The sequence below is a fragment of the Diadema setosum genome, chromosome 15 (assembly GCF_964275005.1).
Source record: "Diadema setosum chromosome 15, eeDiaSeto1, whole genome shotgun sequence".
NCBI lineage: Eukaryota > Metazoa > Echinodermata > Echinoidea > Diadematoida > Diadematidae > Diadema > Diadema setosum.
The window spans coordinates 30,473,256-30,496,935 of record NC_092699.1 but is presented as its reverse complement, the minus strand read 5'-3'; the positions used below and the strand labels follow the sequence as shown (position 1 = coordinate 30,496,935).

General features: G+C 36.8%; 1 protein-coding gene across 1 annotated transcript in view; it reads left to right on the top strand.

The window, feature by feature from the left end:
• The window catches only part of LOC140238666 (uncharacterized), a 29,014-nt gene extending 5,764 nt beyond the window's left edge, over positions 1–23,250 (top strand). The window contains exons 2-10 of the mRNA XM_072318566.1: positions 4,503–4,675; positions 7,024–7,129; positions 7,750–7,850; positions 9,557–9,718; positions 11,446–11,539; positions 13,094–13,482; positions 19,711–19,920; positions 20,412–20,623; positions 23,049–23,250. Of these exons, the coding sequence (XP_072174667.1) occupies positions 4,503–4,675; positions 7,024–7,129; positions 7,750–7,850; positions 9,557–9,718; positions 11,446–11,539; positions 13,094–13,482; positions 19,711–19,920; positions 20,412–20,623; positions 23,049–23,250 (1,649 nt within the window). The remainder of the gene's footprint in view (positions 1–4,502; positions 4,676–7,023; positions 7,130–7,749; positions 7,851–9,556; positions 9,719–11,445; positions 11,540–13,093; positions 13,483–19,710; positions 19,921–20,411; positions 20,624–23,048) is intronic.
• The last annotated feature ends 430 nt before the right edge of the window (positions 23,251–23,680 follow it).

The following is a 23,680-nucleotide window of genomic DNA, read 5'->3' as shown; positions in this document are numbered from 1 at the left end:
TTCTCCTGGGATGGTTTGTTTTATAAATGAGTTCTCCTTCATTTTCCTACATTGCTTGATCGAAATGCGATGCGTTTTTCAAGATATTGGTCAGATTTGCATGGTGATTTTAACAGAAAGCCAAAAAGCCAAAAGCCAACTTCTATTGTTTGCAGATTAAAGTCAGTAGACAATGGTAGAGGGTCAACCCAATGCTGCTCTCTGATTGGTCAATTTCCCAATGATGTCATTGGAGTGGATGTAGTACCTTTTGCAACCCAACTAAAATGGATGTAGTACCTTTTGAAACCGAACTGATTTTTAAATGTAATTTTTAAACACTTTCTGGGTGGAAATTCAGCTTGTCGTTAGTAAAGGTGTAAAGACGTCCTAAAAATGAGTACATCAAGACCAAAAAGAGGATTTTGATGGAAAATGGATGTAGTATCTTTTGCAACTGAGCTCTTCAAATATGATTAAATTGTCGTTGTGTTGTTTGGATGCACTGCTGATTGGACATTACAATTTGAAATTTATTGAGATGAAAAACAAAGAATGAACTTGAACAGAGAACAAGGGCGCCGGAAGCGGGGGGGCAGGGGTGGCACTTGCCCCCCCAAACAAAATGTTGGGGGGGCAAAACGAGTTTTTGCCCCCCCCCCCCAAAGTGCCCCCTGTAACAAATAATTGATCACTGATTTAAAGACCAAAATGAACAATAAAGGCATACTTCTCGTCTAAATGTTGCAATTTCATAACTAAAAATGCAAAATTTTTCGCAACGGGGCGAAAATTATAATACACTAACAACATACATTATTGTATCTATACACTAATAGTACCTTATGAGTAAATTTAGTGTATAGATGGTAGCCTCTTGTCCTCGAGTGTGCCCGCTGAAACATACCTATAGAAAACCTTACATTTTTCATTTTCTTCTTTGCTTTTTAGCAGTATAAGAATATTTTTTTATTGTTCGAACGATGCGGTCACGTTTAAGCTTTTAATGAGTACATTTCAGATAAATTGCAAAGTGAAAGTGGCTCGCTCGTTCTGCCCGTACTTATAGTAAAATGAAAAGTTTTCATAAGTTATTATCATAGACCTTCGCAGTGATTTCTTTTACTATGTTTAATTCCTCAAAAAATTAATTCAAAATGCTCTATAAAATCCCCCTCTCACACCCTCCACCATCACATAATATACCGCCGTATGTAATAATCATAGCCCTTCGCACTGATTATTATTTTTCACTATGTTTAATTCCTTTGAAATTTGCTTTTAAATGGTCTATAAACGCGACTTTTGTACCCTGTTTTTCCAAAAAGTCCCTACCGTGGGAGGGGGTGTCCCCCTCCCACACCCTCCCCCCGCTCGGTCGCTTCGCTCCCTCGCCGAGGATCTCACACTATCACATTATTATGTACTCCCGTATGTAATAATCATGCATGGCCCTTCGCACTGGCCATGGCCCTTCGCACTGATTATTTTCACTATGTTTAATTCCTTAGAAATTTGCTTTTAAATGGTCTATAAACGCGACGTTTGTACCCTGTTTTACAAAAGCTCCCGGGGGGGGGGGGGGTATCCCCCTCCCCCTCCCCCCCTCGCCTCGCTTCGCTCCCGCGACGAGGATCTCACATCGTCACAGAAAATGTGCCCCCGGTGAGATTTTGCCCCCCCCCCCCCCAAAACCAGAAGTGTTCCGGCGCGCTTGAGTCAGAGAACTATGTAGAATCTGTAAACAATCATAATTACACTATATGCGAGCCTTCATTGGTTGTGTTGGCCCCTTTTCCTTTCTAAAAAGTTTACTCAATTTTCCTCATTAAATTGAATGCACGAGGTAGGAACTTGATCGCCTAAAAATGAAGTTGAACGCTCCAAACAAGCTCATTGGGACTATCATGTGACTATCGCATGAATTTGAATGCACGAGTAGGAAAGTCGGTGCTCGCATTTTGAAATTGAATGCCCAATCGTGAATTTGATTTCACGAAAACGAAATAGAACGCCCATAAATGATATTGATTGCTCGGATTCTAAATTTGAATGCCCAAATATTTTCGCGTGCGCGCGCTGCGTGAATTTGAATGCACATTAATGAATTTGAGTGACAAAAGTATGAAATTGACTTGGAAAACTTATATTACCCTAAACATACGTCAGTGACGAGTCGAGGAAATGTGCAACTTATTCGAAAAGTGAAATTTTGTGAAATTCTCTTTATATTTTCCTTATATCGTCCTACCGCATGTGACATCATACACTCTAGTATAGTCTTCTCACCAAGCAGTGACTGTGCAAGATCGATATTTAAAAAAAAAAAAATCAAAAATCATAACTTTGAACGGATTGGATTGTCCGATTTTCCCAAAACTTTCACTGATTTGTTCTACAAATATTGCTGCATTCACTCAATCCACAAGTCTATGCAGGTGGACTTGTACAGTAATGATGAAGATGAGAATTGGGTTTTTAACTTTTTGCGAGATACCAAGAAAAAAAAAATATGATATAGTACAGAGCATACCATTTTAAGAGGAATTCAAAGTTTATTTGATGAAAATCGGATCTGGAATAACTGAAGCATCCAAAAACAAAGTAAAACAAAGCCATCGCAATAAAGTGTGGGTCCCACACTTTATTATAATCACTCTTTTTTGGATATCTCAGCCATTTCAAAACTAATTTTCATCAAATAAACGTTAAGTTCCTCATAGAATTACATGCTCTTTCATATTTCATAAGATGTTTCTCATCATCTCTCTCTCAAAAAAAAAATAATGTTAGAAACCTGAAATAAGGTCTCAACCAAAACTATACTATCCCTTTATAGATGACTGTCGTCACGGGCGTGCGAGGAGGCTGTGTGTTTTAGCCCTGGAAGCGTATATTATGGAAATTGTTAATGACTGTGTAACATAACTGAAAGGAAAAGATGCGGGGATGGGAGCGGACGAACAACTCACTGATACAGTTGGTGATGTTCTGTAACCATGGTAACTGTCTGCTCTCTGTTCGAGGACCTTCCTGGTCTGGTGAAGTACAACACCCTCTTGAACTATTAAAGTTTGGTGTGTTCTACTTTTACTGGTTTAAAGGACGAGGACTAATTCAGAACCCGCTGAATAACGGCAAACGATTATAGACCTATACACGTTATTGTATCGTATCAGTCAGGAAAGAACAACCGAGATGATTAAACCATGTGCATGGTTGGCTGCATAGGATATACTGCATTGCTCCCCAAAATTGTTGCATATCATTTTGAAATACAATCTGCAGCTTCGTGCACACTGATATTATGTTTACCTCTGTACAATTCAACATAATAATAAGAAAAATTTTTTGTTTTTCCATGAATTATTACTTCATGGGAGGTATAAAGCATAATAACAGTTTTAGGGATAGATCCGGCTCTCTAAGAGTTTGAGTATCACTGAGTTTTGATGTATGTGGTTATCATAGGATTTGTTTTGTTTTTGTTTTTTGTTACTGTATAGTGAAAATGATAGCTGATTTGGCTGACTCCCCCAATATTTTTGAGCAGTTGATATAAAATTTTTGTCTGGGGGATTTGTATAGTTTATTGTTTTTTTCTCTTTTTTTTTTTTTGTAAAAATGTTACCAATTGTTACCTGAGAGTAAAGTAAAAGGTAGATATTATGTTACTTTATGTAGTGTTTGAGTATTTGGTAAGAGTTATTATTATTATTGTCAATGTGGCACATGTATGTTATGTATACATTGTATATATGTATTATACTCTAAATATGATACTCTAAATCAAATGTTTTTATTGTCTGCTGTAATTATTTATGTCTAATTAGTTGTTGATGAAACACTCTATTATGAAAGAGAATTGTCGCATATGTAAAGATGTGATAATTCTCAATTTTTTGGATAGACTGTTTAATTTGAATAATTATTGTATCGTATTGTTTTGATTCATTTGTATATTATTTACATCAAGAACACGCAATTCAGCCTCTGGGCTGCTATGTATTTTCCATTTGATGAAATAAACCAATATCTCTCTATCTATCTATCTTATCCGGTCTTGGGTCTTTGGGTCAAGTAGTGAACAATGTAGGATTATTATCATTATTCATTTTGTGTGTGCTTTTTTGGCTATACGCAGTTGGGTATAATATAATCTTTTAGAAAACGCGCAACTGAAATTCACAATGATTTTAATTGTTATTTTTGTAGTGATATCGTTTATAATTTAATACAGGTTATGTTTGTATGTGTACTTTGTGCTGTGTTTAACGTTAAACAGTTATTCTTTAACTCATATATACGTCGTGTTTTAACCTGTCATTCGTTTTGCACGAAACGATCTTGACAGTGGACCCGGGTCTTGTATATATGCCTAAGCCATTTTAATACAAAACTTAAAAAAAGAAGAAGCCATGAATGGTTGAATAAATACGGGGAGGGGCGAGGGAGGAAAATGACGGGGAATTCTATCGTGGGCAAGACGATCTGCCTCTCTATAATACTCGCACGTTTATCAGGTGCTGGAAAGACCGTGCTGCTGACGGCTCTTGCCGGGAGACAGCAGGGCAAACAGACGGGTCTCGTGCTGCTCGAGGGCCGCACCATGGACAAGACCCTAAGACGGCGCGTGAGCTTTGTACTCCAGGAAGACCTACTGTTCGATCAGCTGACGTTGAGGGAGACACTCATGGTGGGTAACCCCCCCCCCCCCCAAAAAAAAAGTGGAAAAAAAATGAAAAAAAAAAATGATGCAAGTTCTTTCCTTCTCGAGTTTGATAAAAAAAAAAGCGGCAAAGGTTACGATGATAATGATGATACCAAAGTGCAGAAACTGCTCAAGCATTCATTTTTTCCCTTTTTCAAGTGTTTTTATGTTCGATGTCAAATTTAATCTACTTGTTTTGCTTCAATCCTAACCGGGGCGTTAGGGAGTCTGAATATTTATTAAGGGGGAGCAATCGATGGTAAGACTTTGCATTGTGACAACTATTTTTCCACATTTCTCCTCTTTTTTCCCCTCTTCCTGTAACTTCAAACTTGAATGTGTTTCAGTTGTGATTCATACAATATCCGACAACAGGTTGCAGTAAATTGTGATTGATAACATACAGGCTTAGCCGCCGTGTAGGATGGAACCTCTCAAAGCAACTGTGCGTTTTAGAAATCTGTGATACTATACAGGGTGTCCCAAACAAAAGGATAAACTTTTGAAATGACCCTAAAAATAAACATAAAAAAGATCTAGACTTCGAAAAATATTTTATAGGTATGGATAGATGTACATTGTAAGTCTCTTCTTTCATATTGCATGACACCAAAAGTAAAAAAAAAAAAAATGTTCAATGCTTAAAGGTGAATACCGCCCTTTGTCATAAAAGACGTGAAAATTAGGTTTCGCAGGAATTGGCTATCAACTTTGGGTGAAGCGAAAGTGCATTGTGCTGATGGCGGTGGTGGTGTGTGTGTGTGTGTGTGTGTGTGTGTGTGCGTGAGAGAAATAGATAGAAATAGATAGATGCGTGAGAGAAATAGTGAGAGAAATAGATAGAATATGTCTTTAAAAAACAAAAAGCGGATTTTATGTCTTTAAAAAACAAAAAGCGGATTTCGTTTCTTTGGTTAAAGGACAAGCCCACCTTCATATAAAGATTATGTATTGAGTGAATGCAACAATATCAGTAGAACACATCAGTGAAAGTTTTGGGGAAAATCCGACAATCCGTTCAGAAGTTATAAATTTTTAAAGCATCTGCGCAATCACTGCTGAATGAGGAGACTACTACAGTGTATGATGTCACTTGCGTACAACGGTATAAGGAAGATAAAAGGAGAATTTCACAAAACATTGTTTTTTGAATAAAGTGCACATTTTCTTCGACTCGTTACTGACGTATGTTAAGGGAAATATTTTCCCCTTGCCTTCTGAAAGAGAGAAGTCGAGTGTTATTTTGTTATGCGAGAAAAGTGAAAATATGTTGAATTTTCTTTATACTTTCTTTATATCGTTGTACTCATGTGACATCACAAACTATAGTAGTCTTCTCATCCAGCCGTGACTGAGCAGAAACTTTAAAAATTCACAACTTTTGAACGGATTGTCCGATTTTCTTCAAACTCTCAGTGATGTGCTCTTCTAATATTGCTGCATTCACTCAACCCACATGTCTATTAAGGTGAACTTGTCCTTTAAAAGAGTTACAATGTAAGTTTGACATTTAGTTTGCGCAATGTTGGTGTTACTGCATTTTGTCCTTATATAGTGTAAGATTGACGTTATTTTGTACAATGTTTGAGTATAATGTCTTTGTATAATGTTTTGTTTTTGTTGCTGTGAAAGTTTCTTCTTCTGTGATATGAAACTTAACGAAATTCGAATAAAGAATTATTTTTTAAAAAATAGATAGAGAGAGAGAGAGAGAGAGAAAGAGAGAGAGAGACGCGTTCTGGGAGGTGAATTTCATTGCCATATCTCCATCCTTATGCATCATTTTTTACTGAACTCCAAACCAGTTATCTCATATTTCTTTTCCCAAAACTCTATACCATCTTCTTGTGGGGCACTTTCAGCTACAGTTATACTACGCAACCAGGCAACTATTGAATAGTGAATTCTTGTGCACCTAACGTTTAGGGTTCTTTACAAAAGAGGACAGTGCACACCCAAGAATGAAATGTTTTCGGATTTTTTTTTTTTTCGTGCTGTGTATTGTTATAAAAGAGACATATTCAACTAACCATCATGTATAAACATCATTCAAGAATTCAATATGTGGAGGGCTATTTTAAAGTATATATATATATATATATATATATATATATATATATACTTTTTTTTGGGGGGGGGGGACACTCTAGAGGAATGCTTCTGATCTACTCTGATAATGCATGATGCTGTAATTTTTCTTGACTTTTGTCTTATATCCATGGGGCGCCAAGTTAGTGTGGCGCGGTCTATTTCGCTAAGAAACGACTGATTTCGTAACGAAATAGACCATGCGACACTTGGCGCCCCATGTGTTATCTAACTTTGTTGTCTAGTTCACAGCGCAGCTACGACTGTCCCAGAAGATGACAATGGAAGAAAAAATAGACCGTGTTTCAAACATCGTCACCTCTCTTGGGCTCCGGAAGTGCTTGAATACGAGTAAGAAGGCAGTATTGGTTCAGTTTGATCTCCAAAAGCGCGAACTCCATCCTGAAATATTTGAAATAAGGGGATTGATAAGAAAATAATATGTGATGTTTTGATCACAACTCTAAGAATATTCCTTATTTTCATTATACACAAGCGAGATACCTATCATTGGAATACTTTCATATTGGTCTACCTGACAGTCTGACGATGGAATTATTTTTTTTTAAACATTGTATCCAAGAAAATAATGATGTTCCCTTTATTTATGCTATATCCAATACCAAAAATATGAAATATCTGTGAGTACAAACATTTATCGTACTCATTTCTAGACAGTCATGCCAGAATAAAACAAGGGTTTTATACCATGGTGCAATCTATTTTCAGAAAAAAAAATTGATGGTAGCCGTATGATTTTACAAACTTTTCGTTAGGCTGCTCAGTTTACAGAATATTGTGAAACCCTTAAAGTCGTCACAATTTCAAATTTTGTCTTACATCATATCTTTTTAATACTTATGTGTATTTTGTTTAATCCGTATATGTTTTCTCGTTTATAATCTGTGTCCATCAGTTTTAAACAAAGGAGCTTTGATATTTGTATTGTCCCCATTTCATAAAATTTACAGAAATCGGTAATTCCCTAGCCAGAGGGTTATCAGGAGGAGAGAAAAAGAGGGCCACCATTGCATGCGAGCTCTTGACTGATCCAACGATGCTTTTGCTGGACGTAAGATCATCCAATTAAGTTTGTCCTTTTGTCGTACTTATTTAATCACCCTATAACAGCTAACGTCAATATTTGAAAGAGAATCAGGTATTAGTATATAATCATACAACGCAACTGTCTTTACTACTGCATCTAAAACGGAAAATGATTTTTGAAGAGTGACAATTAATTGAAAGAAATATCAACACCTGCCCAAGAAACAGGAAGTTAAGTGTATCTATTTGTCATATTCCTTTTCTGTTATTCCAGTTTAAAGAGGAAGTAGACTTTGATTAAAAAAACAAAAAACAAACAAACATTGATTTTTATCAAGATAATAAGAATAAGGATAAGAATGAGAAACAGGACCGTCGGTCGTAATCACACAATTAGATAAGGTGATGTTATTACAGCCTTAAAATTCTTACACTTGCTTACTTACACGCTTTCACTATGTCTTCTGCTTTTTGACATGACTTAATTGAGAAGAATTTGTGTCCGTGAAATCAAATTGTAGATTTGCAGCTGGTTGGCGATGATGACTTTTGAAAGGGGTGGGTTTATGATATCAAATATTTCGACCAAAGAAACAAAACAAAACAAATGCCTAAATTCTATTACAACCTTAAACGAGAGTTGCAGCTTGTATTTAGTAGTTAAAGGCGACATGTTTTGAAATATTCCGAATCCATGCCTTTAAACAGATGAAATGCGGCCACACTGTAGTTTCACTTTGCGTTATTTGCTTAAGGTCACTTGAATGTAGAGTGGCCTTTAACGTAAACCTACTCAGTTCCTCTTCAGATAAAGTTTCAAGATTTCTTTCCTTAAGCAGAGAGGTGCCATCCAAGCACATATCACTTCCAGGTGGTGTCGTGTGAAGCCAAGTGGTCTGTAGTCTCTCCTGAATATTTCTCGCAATGAGTAAGGCTTATAAAAGTTTGTTGGGTTTCGTTTCCTCAGTGAAAATGCCCACTGAACATGTAAATATGATACACTCTTGAGGAAAAATCTAATACCTCTCGTGAGAATTGTGTCAAATAATTTCGAGCCTTAGCCAACAGAAGATTACAGCTCTTTCCGTTTATATACCGCAGACAGCTATTTGTGTATAGAACCGGTGCTATAGAGGCACTGACAAGGGAGTCAAGGATGACATAATAGAGGCGTAATCACTGTTCAAGATTTTGGTCGTTTGTATTGTCAATCATTACAGTAAGTGTTTTGTCATCATTGCCGATGATATTGCTATTCTATAAAAGGAGACCAAAACCCAAAGAGAAATGTGGATTGAGTGAAAGCAGCAACATGAGTAGAACATCAGTGAAAGTTTGAGGAAAATCGGCCAATCGACGCAGAAGTTATGATTTTTTAAGTTTTGGTGTTGGAACCACTGGATGAGAAGACTACTTGAGGTTATGGCGCCATGTGTTCTGAAAGCAGTTAGTCAAGTACTCTTTCACTATGCTAAAAAAGTGATTTTCTGTTGAATTCCCTTTATATTTTCTTTATAGTTGTCCACACATGACGCCATAACCTCTAGTAGTCTCCTCATCCAGCGGTCCAACACCAAAACTTTAACAATTCATAACTTTTGCATCGATTGTGCGATTTCCTCAAACTTTCACTGATGTGTTCTACTAATGTTGCTGCTTTCACTCAATCCACATTTCACTTTGGGTTTTGGTTTCCTTTAAAAAGATGGTGACTTCATTGATTCTATGTAGGAACCAACGTCGGGTCTAGACTCAAACGCCGCAAGCGAACTAATCGTCATGCTGAAGAAATACGCGCGGAAGTACGGAAAGGTGGTCGTAGCCTCGGTTCACCAGCCGTCAAGTCAGACTTTCTTAACTTTCGACGACTTGCTTCTCCTGACCGACGGAGAGGTGGGGTTTCTTTTCGTATATTGATGTGGGTCCCATGATGATGCTTAGACGTTGTGGCTACATAATTCTGCCCAATCATACGTGTACCTCAGCATTACTAACAGCTTTCGCCCTGAGCGCCATACCAAAGGACATGCCTAAACTAGTTAGAACTTGATTGACAAAAAAAAAAGACAAACAATTTTCTTGCATTATATTGACTATGTTGGCAAAATCATCTTCAAAGGAAGAACATTATGACAATTTAAGGATTTCGTAAGTTTTGCAAAACGGTTCTCAAACACTTGATGTAAATGAACAAATGAATGAGGTGATGATGTTATCAACTTTTAAATTGTCCATATGATCTCGTGTAAAAAACAAACATAAAAACAACATTTATGGCATATCTTGTGTACAAGAAACATTATATGAAAAAAAATATAACAGTATTCATAGCTGGAAAGCTTCAAAATAATAATCAGTCTGGTAATTATTTTAGGATTCAAAATTGATCTGGACAATCATTGCATTCGAACAACAACGACGATAACAATACTTGGAAATTTTCAGATTTCGTGTACAAACTATAAGGCATGCCGTGCGGCGATTACATCAGCTACTCACTATAATGGTTACGTGCATATTCATATGGCCTGTTCATGAATGTTCTGTAAAAGTTACTTAAGGGAGACCTCCGGATGATTTTCAGACTTCTACATTTGAACAACTATGAATTAGTTGAACTTAGTACAGGGTTTCGGAATCTATGGTGATTGGGATGAGGAATAAGAGTATTTTCAAAATTTCAATTCAATTCATTTCAATTCAATTCAATTTATTTTCATATTTCTCAGTGAAGGAATGTGCATCAAATATAACAAAATGAAGTGTATCATAATATCCGGCTTGGATGCACAGTAAATTAATGTAAACATATAAAACATAGCGGTCAATTTTCGTATGTTTGGCTCTATGTGTAACGCTAAAGAAATATGATGGAACCTATTTAAAAGCGAACTTGTTAAGCGAAGGTCCCAAATTCTGAACAGAGTTGAAGATACAGATGAAAATACAAATTTATAACAAATTGCAATGAACAAGGATGATGACATGGAGGTCTCAAAAAAAAATGCATGAGTTTGAGGGCTCATCACAAGGAAGCAGAAGGAAAGAAAAAGGCATGCATAGATTCTACACAGGTGTTAAGCAAGTTGTATGTAATGGAATTACACTGCTACATTTCTGAAATGTGTGAGCCTTCCATGTCATCAAGATTATTCAGTGCAATAATTTGTTTAAGATTTTGAGATTATTGATTTCTCTGCTCAATGACCACAATGAATTCCACAAATCTACGCAAGGAGCTGTCGATTCATGTATTACGTGATATGACATTATGAAATTCGTCTGGAATGCCCCTTCAAGCCCCACAATTTTACAGCTTTTCTTTTCCAAATTTTGATCGCATAATTACTATTGTGTCTGTCAAATTATGTTCTTTCATTCCATAAGAATTTTAAACTGGTCTGGAATTACAATCTACACAATATCATGGTTCTGCAAGCATCCTTCAGAAAAATAAGTACCTTGCTCTATAAACAGTTGTTAAATCTTGTTGTCACAGTGTTACCTCACACATTTCTCATGCAGTCGTGTATTGTTTTAGAGCAAAAAAATCGACCGTTCGGCAGCCATACGAGGGCTATATGTTTTCACTTTAATTCACTTTTCTCAATTGCACACAGGCTGTCTACTGTGGTCCAGCTGAAAACACTGTAGACTACTTTTCGCGCCTAGGAATGCGATGTTTAACCCATTACAACCCGGCTGACTTCATCAGTGAGTTGATTCATCAAGTCAATAATCCTTCCTTGGATCCGATGAATTAGTTTGTTATCTATCTTCGATAACAATGCCCCCCCCCAAAAAAAAAAAAAAAAAACCCACACAAACAAACAAACAAACAAACAAACAAAAACAACAAAACAAAACCAAAAAAAAAAAAAAAAAACAGAAGATCGACTTGTTCCGATTTTCATCGGTCGAAACATTGGTCGTTTTTCAGTATCCTCTTTGGTGAGTTCTCCCCGCGTCTATTAAAACGTGTCCAAGAGTTTGAAGTTGGTACAGAGCAATAGTACAGGAGAACAGTAAATGGGAGACATGTCTCGATAAGCCGTTTTAGTACGCTCTATGTAATTCTATCATATTAGTGTTCAAACTCGGTGGTCGAAATATTAAACGGATTATGCAAATTCTTTCTACATAAATACGCGTCGTACATGGCGTACGCAAACAGACATGAGACGACCAATGATAAACGCACATGCTGACATGGATAACACGCACGCGGATGTTCAGGGTAGGTCTACGCGTCTTTTGCGCTTTCAAAATAATATAGTCGAGGAACTAAATTTAAATCGTGTACAGTATTTGATTTAAGTTACCTTTGTTAAATCAAATCGGTATGCTTTCTTTCCTCTACCATCACATCGCCTGTGGAGTCGACAAAATTAAAGGCACCGACGAAGAAAGAGACTGTCTTCTCCGCGCCGGGCGATCACAAATGTGGGAGTGGTTCGGGCAAGACTCTGACGTCACAGTTCGTACCATTAGTGAGGAGGTCTCTAGAGTGGACCACAATAATTCAGGCGCTCACTTTAACCTCGGTAAGAATTTGAGGATTGGAAGGTGTGGATGTTCTGATATTCAATTTGTTAAAGATATCTGCGTGTAGAATTTCGGTGTCTTCTTTGTCCCACAGGTAGAAATGAAAATGAATTTTGAAACCAAGCGTAATTCAGAATCTATTGGGTAATTATAGTGATTATAAGGAAGATTTTGCGTTGCAACAAGTATGTAAAAATCAAGGTTGTCGCACATAACAATAAGCATTAATGTTATGAAATGCACAAAGTGTAGGCCAATGTGTTACCACTTCACATTGTGTTTTCCCTTTGTGTCTTACTATTGGACCCCTTAACACGCACGGCCAACACACACACACACACACGCACACACACACACACACACACACATATGCGCGCGCATACACAACACTAAAAACTCTCTGCATCTACTGCGGCCTCTATCCGTTCTTCTCGTCCAAAGGTCGTTATTACATCTATCTCAAGCCCTATTTCCTACAACACGTCATTACTTTTATGACCTTTACACTCAGGTAATGTGATATCGGATCATGATATTTTTCGTCAAGTTAAATAACAATATGTATATAATATATATATATATATATATATATATATATATATATATATATATATATATATACTTGTATTTCTATTTTACCTTTTTGTTGGATAAAAATGAAAGTCTATTGAAATTGAATTTTGCCCGATAATGTTAAGATTTTAACATGACGTTTATCACCAGCCTTGTCCGTTGACGGACTACAAGCTTCTCGGAAAAGCATCACCTTGGCGCTACCAGTTACTGGTTTGGACACGCCCTCGAGGCAGATCCTTCTTCATTCTTCTTCCGACGGCAATGTCTCCCCCATGCGGCGACCCCTATCTACTCGATACTCAATTGTAGGCATCCGCCAATCAGAGTCCATGGAGATAGGTGTGACGGCCGACAAGTGGCCAACCAGCTTCTGGCACCAGCTCTCTACGCTCTCCGATCGAAACTTCAAACAGTACCGATCGATCATCTTGTCGCGTGTGGCGCTTGTGAGACATTTGGTGTTGGGTCTCTTTGTTGGGGCATTCTACTTCCGGGTCGAGCACGCAGAGGAGAGGATACGTGATATGACTGGTTTGGTGAGTATTCAATCGCAATCAAATCTCAAACATGTGCCATAGTTAGGTGATCCGAGTATCCTCTCGGATCACCTTCTGTATCTGTACTGATTCTTTCTTCTTCTTTGTTTCTTTATTTCTCCTCAAAAGTTGTGCAGAGGTTAGCTCAGAAAGTCCTCTGCCTATCAATTTCAAAATCATACCATGTATGTATCATGTCACAAAGATGACAGATCTAATGTATCATAGTGATCAGTCGACCGTGACGTCACGATGACGTCATTATATGAAAACACATTTTCATTCATATCTCATTAATGGAATGCAAATTTTCAATGAAATTTACGTCACATATATTTCAAGTCAAGCGCATTCTACTGTTATTATCAAAATTCATATTTATTATTAAAACGTGCGCGTACGCGCGCGTTGAAATATTTGTATGCTCCAATCGAGCTCAAAATCTTTTTGCACACGTTTCAGACCATTTGGAACATTTTTTGAAAAGTTGAAAAAATCGGAAGGACGCGTACGCGCGCGCACATATACGCACGCACAGCTCATATGCAATAGACATTTCCCGTTTTTTTACACGGATCAGATGCCTGAAATGTCAGGGAATATTTCTACCAAGTTTCAAGTCAATCCGACTCAATATGACGTCATACGGGCCCGTCAAAGTTGAAATTCCGCGCGCGCGTCAATGGCGATATACAGTGCAACTATGCAAAAAAACCGCCAATTTTAAATCCGATTTTACTCGTCAGGATGGACGGTGACCCCCCATTTTCTTTACATATTCTGAAAGCTGATGAGTTGTACATGTCATTTCATGAGCTGGCTATGCTGACAAAATGATTAAAAGATATCAAATTTCTTAATAAAGTAAAAAAAGTAAATTTTCAAAATGACGTCATCAAATTTCAAGTTTACTCGAGCGTATCTCACTTATCCTTTGCCAATTTTCACCCAGATTTCAATATGTTGTAGCTTATGAACTGTTCTTTCATAAATGTATAACACAATTTTGATTAGATGACGACATCATCTCGAAAAAATGGATTGAATGTAACCTTGTCAAAATTGACCAGTTTACGTGTAATCTCTATGGGAGTGCAATTTTTATGGAAATTAAAATTGACATGACTATCTTTATCGAGCACTAGCTCACTTATGCTTCGGTGAATTTCTCTAAGATTTTAATATGTTGTAGCTGAGACGTAGGGCTATCGTGAATGTGCCCTTTGTTTTTTCATACGTTGTCGGGATCACGTGAAAAAACTTGGTTGAAATTAAAGCTTATCTTCGATGTACTGAAATATTTCTTTCTTTCTCCAACTTTCTGTGCAATAACTCAAGAAAAACATACCCTATCACCACCATATTTTGCATATGTTTAGTTCATGTCACGAACATTATTTCACGAAATAACAACTACTTGATCAGACGCCATCTTGGGTATGTAAATTAGGGTCAAAGGTCATAAATGTTTCATCCTGTATCTTAGTAAATATATGTCCTATCTTTCTCATATTTTGCACACGTTAAGAACATGTTACAAGGATCATTTCACAAAATAACCACTAATTGCTCAGATGCCATCTTGGTTGTGCAAAGTGGGGTCAAATGTCATATGTTCTTCTTTCTCAATCTTCGCTATTACGTGTTATCTCTATGGGAGGGAGTTTTTCTAGATGTGAAAATTGACATGACTATCTTTATCAAGTACTATCTCATGCTTCAGTGAATTTCTCCTAGATTTTAATATGTTGTAGCTGAAACTTTGTGCTATCATATAAGTGCCCTTTGTTTTTCACACGATGTCGATATCACGTCAAAATACCTGGTTGAAATTAAAGCTCATCAACGATGTATTGAAATATTTCTTTCTTTGCGCAACTTTCTTTGCAAAAACTGAAGAAAAACATGCTCTATCACCACCATATTTTGCACATGTTTAGTTCATGTCACCTACATTATTTCATAAAATAATGACTTCTTGATCAGACTCCATCTTGGGTATGTAAATAAGGGTCAAAGGTCATAACTGTTTCATCTTGTATCTTGGTGAATACCTGTCCTATCTTTCCCATATTTTGCACACTTATAGACGATGTCGCAAGAATCATTTCACAAATTAACCACTTTTTCCTCAGGTGCCATTTTGGGAGTGTAAAGGTGGGTCAAAGTTCGTATGTATTTGTTGCTGTATCTTCGTTATCTAGTGTATACAGAATTTAGTACCAAGGATGGCAGATATGACTCCCTTTTCTAAATGAGAATCCAAACATCACACGGCCAATGTCTCTAAACACAGATGAAACCTGTATGGTCATGCGTATTGCGATCAGGACTCGAATCATTGAAAAAAAAAAATCGGATCACCTTAATTTGTCAGTAATGACAAATTACAATCTCTAGTTTTTTTTTGGAAGTCTTCCGCTTGCTATAGGAAAAATCAGGATAAAAGTCAATGCCCTTCAATTTACAATTTTATTCTATTGCCACATGAATACAAAATTACGAAATTCAACTACATCTTTGCTTACTGATAAAAAACAAATACTCTTTTTTACATGCAATGGGTTTGTAAAATCAATTTCCATTGGACCTCGCAAAAATTTCAGAGATCTCAGCACTCAAAAAATTGAGGAAATACATGATACGAAGATGCAAACCAGAATCCAACTTTTCGATGGCAAAGAAAGTCAGTTCTGGGCAATTGGTCTGGAACACAGGAAATTATCGAGCATTCTGACAGGAAAATAATATTAGTTATGATGTTGATAATAATCTATATTAATACAGCTGTAAAAGCTTCAAAGGACCATTATATATCCTATACACCAAGGAAGGTTTATTCCTCTTATCATTGCCTAAGAGGTATCATATTACATTTTGTCTTTAATATGCAGGTCATGTCTAATACTAAAATCTAACATTTCTAAAGTCTTCTTTCCCTAGTCGCACTGCGTATAGATACATGAGCACATTTATGCATATCCTAAAAGGGTTCATCGCCACGGCAGTTGCTGCATCTCGGGTGATTGTCATGGTTATGCAATTCGATTTGTGCGTGTGCTACGACGCATGCGCTCGGGCATTTCAACCAAACTAGGCGAATAATCCTGGATAGCCGGAAAAGATTATCTAGCATAAATCCAATGGTTCCTTCCAAAATAATGACAAATGTGATCGAAAGTGTGCTTAGCCCTTAAATTCTGTTTATGAACAATGACGGAAGGATGGTTAGAAGTCGTTGAGACAGGGGTAAAGGCAATCGGAATCAGACCTGAACGAAACACGTTTCTCCACGGGTGGCAGCTGCTAAAGCATATTTTGCTGTTAAACGCGGAAATGAGCTCCTTATGGGGGTGACAGGGATCCCCTCATGGGGGTGGGGGGAAGGGTCTTATGAATTGGCAACCACAAGACTCAATTTAGATGTGGGGTTTTTGTTGTTGGGTTTGTTGCGAAAATAACTATGTTACACTTCGTGCTATAAAGTTATACTGTCGCTGAATTCGACGACCTCAGTCAATGCCTGTTACTATAGTAACCAGAAAGTTTCATCGCGGGGGTTTGCACGCAACTTGCACAAAAATACTGACTCTGCCGACAATGAAAATTGATATTGACAGTGAGTATATGAAGGATTAGGAGAATGAAATCAAGCAAGGAGAAGAAAAGGATAGGAAATAGAACAAATAGAGCAAGAACCGGAGGTGAAAATAATACCCATTTAGATAATCTTTATAAAAACCTCACATCATGTTAATGTTACGTCTGCTACAAATGAATTCATTGAAAGGAGGAAGGTTTTGATAATGAAAAACTGCAATATATCTGAGGAAACTCGGAGATTCATGTGATAAGTTTGTAAAGCTTCGATAAACCCTTTGTGCGGCCCTCGACACTACATGACTTGCATGTCTTTCGTCAAAGTAACATGGAAAACGGCAAGTTATGCCCAGTCCACAAAAATGTTTATTTCAGTGTTTTTTGTTGATCATAATAGAGGGTGATATCACTGTAAGAATCGCGATCTTGATTCCGTGGGCGTATCCAAGTAATGTGAAGAAAAGTGGAGAAAATATATAAGATACATGGCACTTGTTTCATTCAGCCACATAGGTGATGTTTCGGGTACCATACATCAACACAAGTCGAAATGACTTTGTATACTTCTTTTAAAAGGGCTCTGAATTTCCAAAAAAGTACTGTGAACGATACAAGACCATAGCAAACTCTAATCTAATCCAGGAAGAAATACACCTTTCCTATTTTTTGTTGTACAGTGTTTAAAAAAGGAAATAGGACACTATCAAAATAATTTGTCCTAAACAATGCTGACATCAAATCATAACCAAATCAAACATTATTACTAACATTATTATGAAATATAAAGTCTCCACGAGGGAGCTCATAATAGATGGCTCCACGAGGACGCTCATAATTGAGGTCTCAACAAGGGAGCTCATAATAAATGTCACCACGATGGAGCTCACAAAGAATATGAGAATACCTCCATATCATAGGAACTTCTAAAAATATCGATTATTACGATAATCCTGATAATAATGATATAAATGTTTCCGAGAAGGGGATCATAAAAGTGAATGCTCTTATGACAGTGTCCATATACTAATAGCTACCATACGCGCGAGTGTACCACACACACACACACACACACACACACACACACACACACATGGAGGATCAGGATCATCTTCCCATATTGTTCTCCTATAACCAGTTCAACTTCAAATTGTCCCTCTCTTTTCTAGATTTTCTTCCTGATCGTGTACTGGTCGTTCGATTCATTGTTTGGAGCAATAACAGTGTGTAAGTAATAATTGTATGATAAATCAGAAAGATTAGCAAAAGAAAAAGAAGAAGAATCATTTTAGGGACATATTTTTGTTTGTTTGTGTGTTTGTTTGCAATTATTTTTCTGCATGTATTTAAAAGTGGATGTTGGCAGACGGTTCCATGACTTTTGCTCCTGCGACAATTACTCCCATGATATATCTGCATGCTAAACCAAACGTAAATTCAACCCATAAACATAACCCTAACCCTAATCCTAATTCTCACATCAAACTAAACCTAAAACCCTATCACAACCCTAACCCTAACCCTAAGTCCGTAGAGAAAATAAGACCGGAGCAATTGTCGCAGGAGCAAATGTCGTGTCACCTGGCAGACATAATGTAATGATATTTGAATGACAAACTGATCACATCATGATCAAAGATAATCCATTGTCATAGAGTGAAAGCAGATAACATATCCAAGGCAAATCTTGTTTTTGAAAATAGTAAAAAATACGATTGTGATTAATGCAGAAGGCCAGACTATCGTATGCCATTGGTTAAAACTATGGTAGCCCCAAAATCCAAACATATGGTTGTTATTTCATACGAAAACGAAACGCGTTTTATTGTGTTTCTTTTTAATATTACATACATTGGCCACGAGAAAAAAAAATCATGGATGTGACGTCAAAAGTGACTGAGTTGATTCTAAATAACAAATAAGGCAGTTCATTGCTTGTTTCCATTGTATTTTTTTTTTTTTTTGGTATGTGACTTAAACATTTTTGCTTTTACGAAATATACATCTTTGATATGACTTAATTTGTGGAAGGAATTCAAGGTGACGAACAATCCGAATAACACGTTTTTGGATATTAAGGAGTTGAATGTCTAAAAAGACTTTTTAAATAGTTGCCGTCCAAAGCTGGATTTCCACGATTTAGGTCAGGATATGTCAACGATGTATATATTTATATATATATCACATATATAGTCAAAATAGCGTTTGAGTGTCGAGAGGTTCTATCAGTTCTAGATGATAGTTTTCTGTTAAGGGGATTAATTACAGTTTTCCAGAATAAATCATTTTTAATGCAGAGCCATGAAATGGATTTAATGTATAAATTGATTTCATGATGTGGTTAGATAGATGACTCAATATTGAAAACCTGTAATTGCTCCCTGTTTGTTTGCTTGTTTGTTCGGGTTTTGTTGTTGTTGTTTAGTTGACTCGCGTCACGAATGTTGTTGGCAATGATTATTATTGTGCATCCATGCTTGATATCATGTATATAATTATATCATTCCATTTTATTTGCAGCTGTTTAGCCTCATGATCTGATGATGCATGTTTTCAATGAGAAATATAAGAACGAACTGAAATTGAAAATGAAATTGAAACTGAACTGAGATTGAAATTTCAGTTCCGCAGGAGCGACCCATCATCAACCGGGAGCGCTCGGCGGGAGCTTACCGTCTCTCCAGCTACTTCTTCTCCAAGATCCTCAGTGAACTCCCGCTCAAACTGACGCTGCCTTTCTTCTCGACGTCCATAGTGTACTGGCTGGCAGGACTGCACGGGTCACCGGGCGTCTTCATCGCTTTCGAGGCGACGCTGCTGCTTAATAACCAGGCAGCGCAAGTACTTGTTTAAATCACCTGTACTCGGCATTATTTTTTCTTTTCTTTATCCATGAACAAGATTATAGTTATTCGAATGTCTGACATTAGAAAAAAGGGTGTACCAGATTAGTGCAGCTACATAATTTAATGACTACTGCTAAATTTGTATCAGTCTGGAGATTCTAAATTCGCATTATCACGGTCAGGGATTTACCACATACTCAAGAGGATTTTTCAAAATATCCAATACTGTTGCTATGTTATTCAAACCTATAATTAGTTGAAAATGAAAATGAAAATGAAAAAGGAATGAACGGTATTTTTTATTAAACACACTTAATGAGAAGTAGACAAATCCTAATTTGATAAAAGCATCAATAAAGAAATGAGTTAAAAGCAAACTCTCTATAAGCTAGGTATGGAGGCAAAAAACAAAGAAATAGTGGAGACGCTCTGTATATTCATATAAAATGTAATAAATAACAGGATTGTTTGTTCATCTCTTCATAGGCTTTTGGTCTGCTCATAGGCGCCTGCTCGAATTCTATACAGGCTGCCATCGCTGGTGGCAGCATTTGCATGCAGGCTTCGCTCCTACTCGGCGGCTTCTACGTGTCGCAATTCCCGATGTACGTCTCTTGGCTAAGATATCTCTCCATAATATCTTACTCGTACGGGGCCACACTTTTCGTCGTATTTGCCCTGGAACCTCAGCCAATCAGGTAAGCTGATACGTAATTGTTTAGGAAGAGCGTACATCTCCAATCTGACATGCACTAATATTTTTAAATGTATGCCTTTCGTTGTGTGTCGATGCAGGGCTTGTATTTGATCATCCTTCACGACATTCGTTGTTGTTGTTGTTGTTTTGGGCTATTTGCTGGGTGCTGTTCATTATTCTTCCCAAGGTTTGGTAATCTAAAAATGAAAAGGATAAATTTTGTCATTCCAAAACACAAAATTTCCCTATCTACCTAGATATTATCCGAACACTTTAAATCCGAAAATGAAATAAGGTTCGTTATTCCAAAAGTTTTTTCTATTCGACAATTCGTTGGTTCCATAGTTAGTTAATGTGAAGTTGAAATTAAGGTTGATTATTCCGAAGGTTCGTTTATTCGAAAATGACATATGGTTCATTAGTCCTAAGGTTTGTTAGCTAATCCTAAAAACGAAAAGGTGCGTACCAACGAACCTTCGGAACTACTAACCTTATGTCATTTCTGGATGAACGACTTTCGAAATAACGACCTTTTATCGGTTCATTTTTTTTTTTTCAACGAACCTTGGGAAGAACAAACATTCGGAATAAAAAAAAAAGAAAAAAAAAACTTTTATCTATTTTCCCTTCGGCTGGGAGCCAAATAATGTAACATTGTGATTTTTGCTAAAACAAAAAGAAAGAAAGTTTTCTGAGAATCAAAATTAAAAGAACAATTAACTATTAACAAGTTTTCTTGAAAATGAGTCATCCTGCCTCATTCAGGAAGTCCAGTCCTTCCGGTCACTTTCTCCACTTTTACTTGCCAAACTTGGGCATAATGTCCACTCTCTGCCCTCCTTGGGTCAAGCTAAGACCTCATAGCCCTCCAACCAAACGAAGTACCTGTAAAAGTGACGTAGGAGAGTGCGTCGGTGGATTGGAATTTAAACAGTTAAAGTTAAAATGTATCTTTGGGAAGGGTCCTAAACCCAATAAATAGAAAAGTTTTCCTCTCCTCACTTCATATCGGCAACTTTGACAACGGAAAGCATCGAGATATTGTAAAGCATGCAGAGTCGAGAGAGTCAGCTAACTTCGTCTCCGGCAGGGGGGGGGGGGGGGCTTGTTTGGCTTGTTATGAGCAGAACCTGCGAATAAAAAAGAACATCAGTAACCAACATTGCGAGTCCCGGCTCCATTTGTTGCTCGTTACATTATATGGAGTCACATCCCTAGTAAATACTGGATCTCTTACACTGCTTTACATATATATATATATATATATATATTTTTTTTTTTATTATTATTATTTTTTAGTTTTCTTGTGAATCAAACCTGCATCACAATTTTTGGAAAGTTTCTATGGATGTGTTGTCTGCTTTGAAGAAAATTCGGACTAACTTTTGAGTACTTTGTTACATACAAGAGCCAAGGATAAAACTATTGTCTCTGCATAGTTCAATTCAATTCAATTCAATTCAATTCATTTATTTTTCATTCTTCTTCTTTTCAACAAAACATAACGCATAATAAATTTGGAATTACATCATAAACATAAACATAAACATTCAACTTTGCAAAAGATATATAATACAGATAAACAAAAGAATGCATACTGGCAAAAAAAAAAGTACAAAGTTATGCTTTAGTTGAGGAAAAAAAAAAGAATTGAGAGGTCCACTAAAAAGCAAGCTTGTATGTTGTGAACCACTCAAAAAATGAGCAAACTTATGAATTACTTATTTACAAATACTTATCTCAAGTAGTTTGACCAAATAAAAAAAAGATGGGATTGACTTATTTTTTATTTGCTTGTTGATTGTTTTTATTTATGGTTTCGGTTTACTCCTTTTAACAAATTAGGAAGGAAATTCAATCCTGTTTGACAATTGCCAGTATTGGCCCTTCCAGATGAAATAAAAAACATGGTATTATTTCAGCGCTTCTTTCAACAGTTGCAGGATGTGCTATGAGTAATACACCTCTCCACGAAGCCAAAGCTGAGCTGATGAAAAGTTAGACAATGTAAGATGTTATCTAGAAGCGTTCAAGGAAGTATCCACAGAGTATGGCATTTAGAAATCTTACGTTGTTACGAAGAAAAAAAAATCCTCTAGGTGACGTTGCAAGAAAGAGTTAGCTCAGTCGGTAGCGCATCTGTCTCACGAGTCACGACCTAGAGCACCCGAGTTCGATTCCCTAGTATATAAAACATTAGTATTTTAGTCTAATATTCCATGATAAATATGAGCTTGAAAAATGTTTATACTTTTTTGCCGAGTGTATGACAATATGTATAAAAATGTAGGAACACTGTGTTGATTGAATATGTTCTGTAAATTTAATATGTGTGAATTTATTTGATTGTAATGCTTCACCTTTACTCTGATGTTTGATACCCTCAGTCACTTCATTCATTGTTGTGTTATTTCGAAATGCTTCAGGTGCAGCACCACCGTTGCTACCAGCTATCAAGAGTGCCGAAGTGACCCCGACTACGCCCATGTTAGTGGCCTAGAGATCTTCAACAGACAAGTGGCTTTCTCCTTACCTCTCTGGGCGTACTATGGCGCCCTATGCGTAGCAATGATGACATTTTACCTTCTTGCTTATTTTGCCCTCAGAGTCTTTCAAAAGCCATCGTAGTTCTCATACTAATGATGCGTTCACACCTGTATGATAACTCTCAGTTTACACTTTCTAGAGGAATTTCCCTTTATCAGCCCCACCTCACTAATTCTCGTGTGAAGCTGAAATTATATCTACAGAAATTGTTCAATGAATATTAATTAGGCAATGTACTTCAGCATATCTGCGATAACGCCATAAACAGATCCGTGTTTGTTGTTTTTTGTGAGGTGGGAGACGTATAATTGAGCATCATGCGTTGTTAAAGACATTAATTTGCAGATAAGACAAAAACCTGGCTTTAGTGCTTCAAAATAGTTCTAGAATATAATTATTTTAGGGATAGAAACAACTGACGTTAAAATGTAAAAGCAGTATAATCAATGTTAAGTATTATTTTTAGATGAACAAAATAAGAACAATGATTATGGCAAATCTGCTTCTAGAT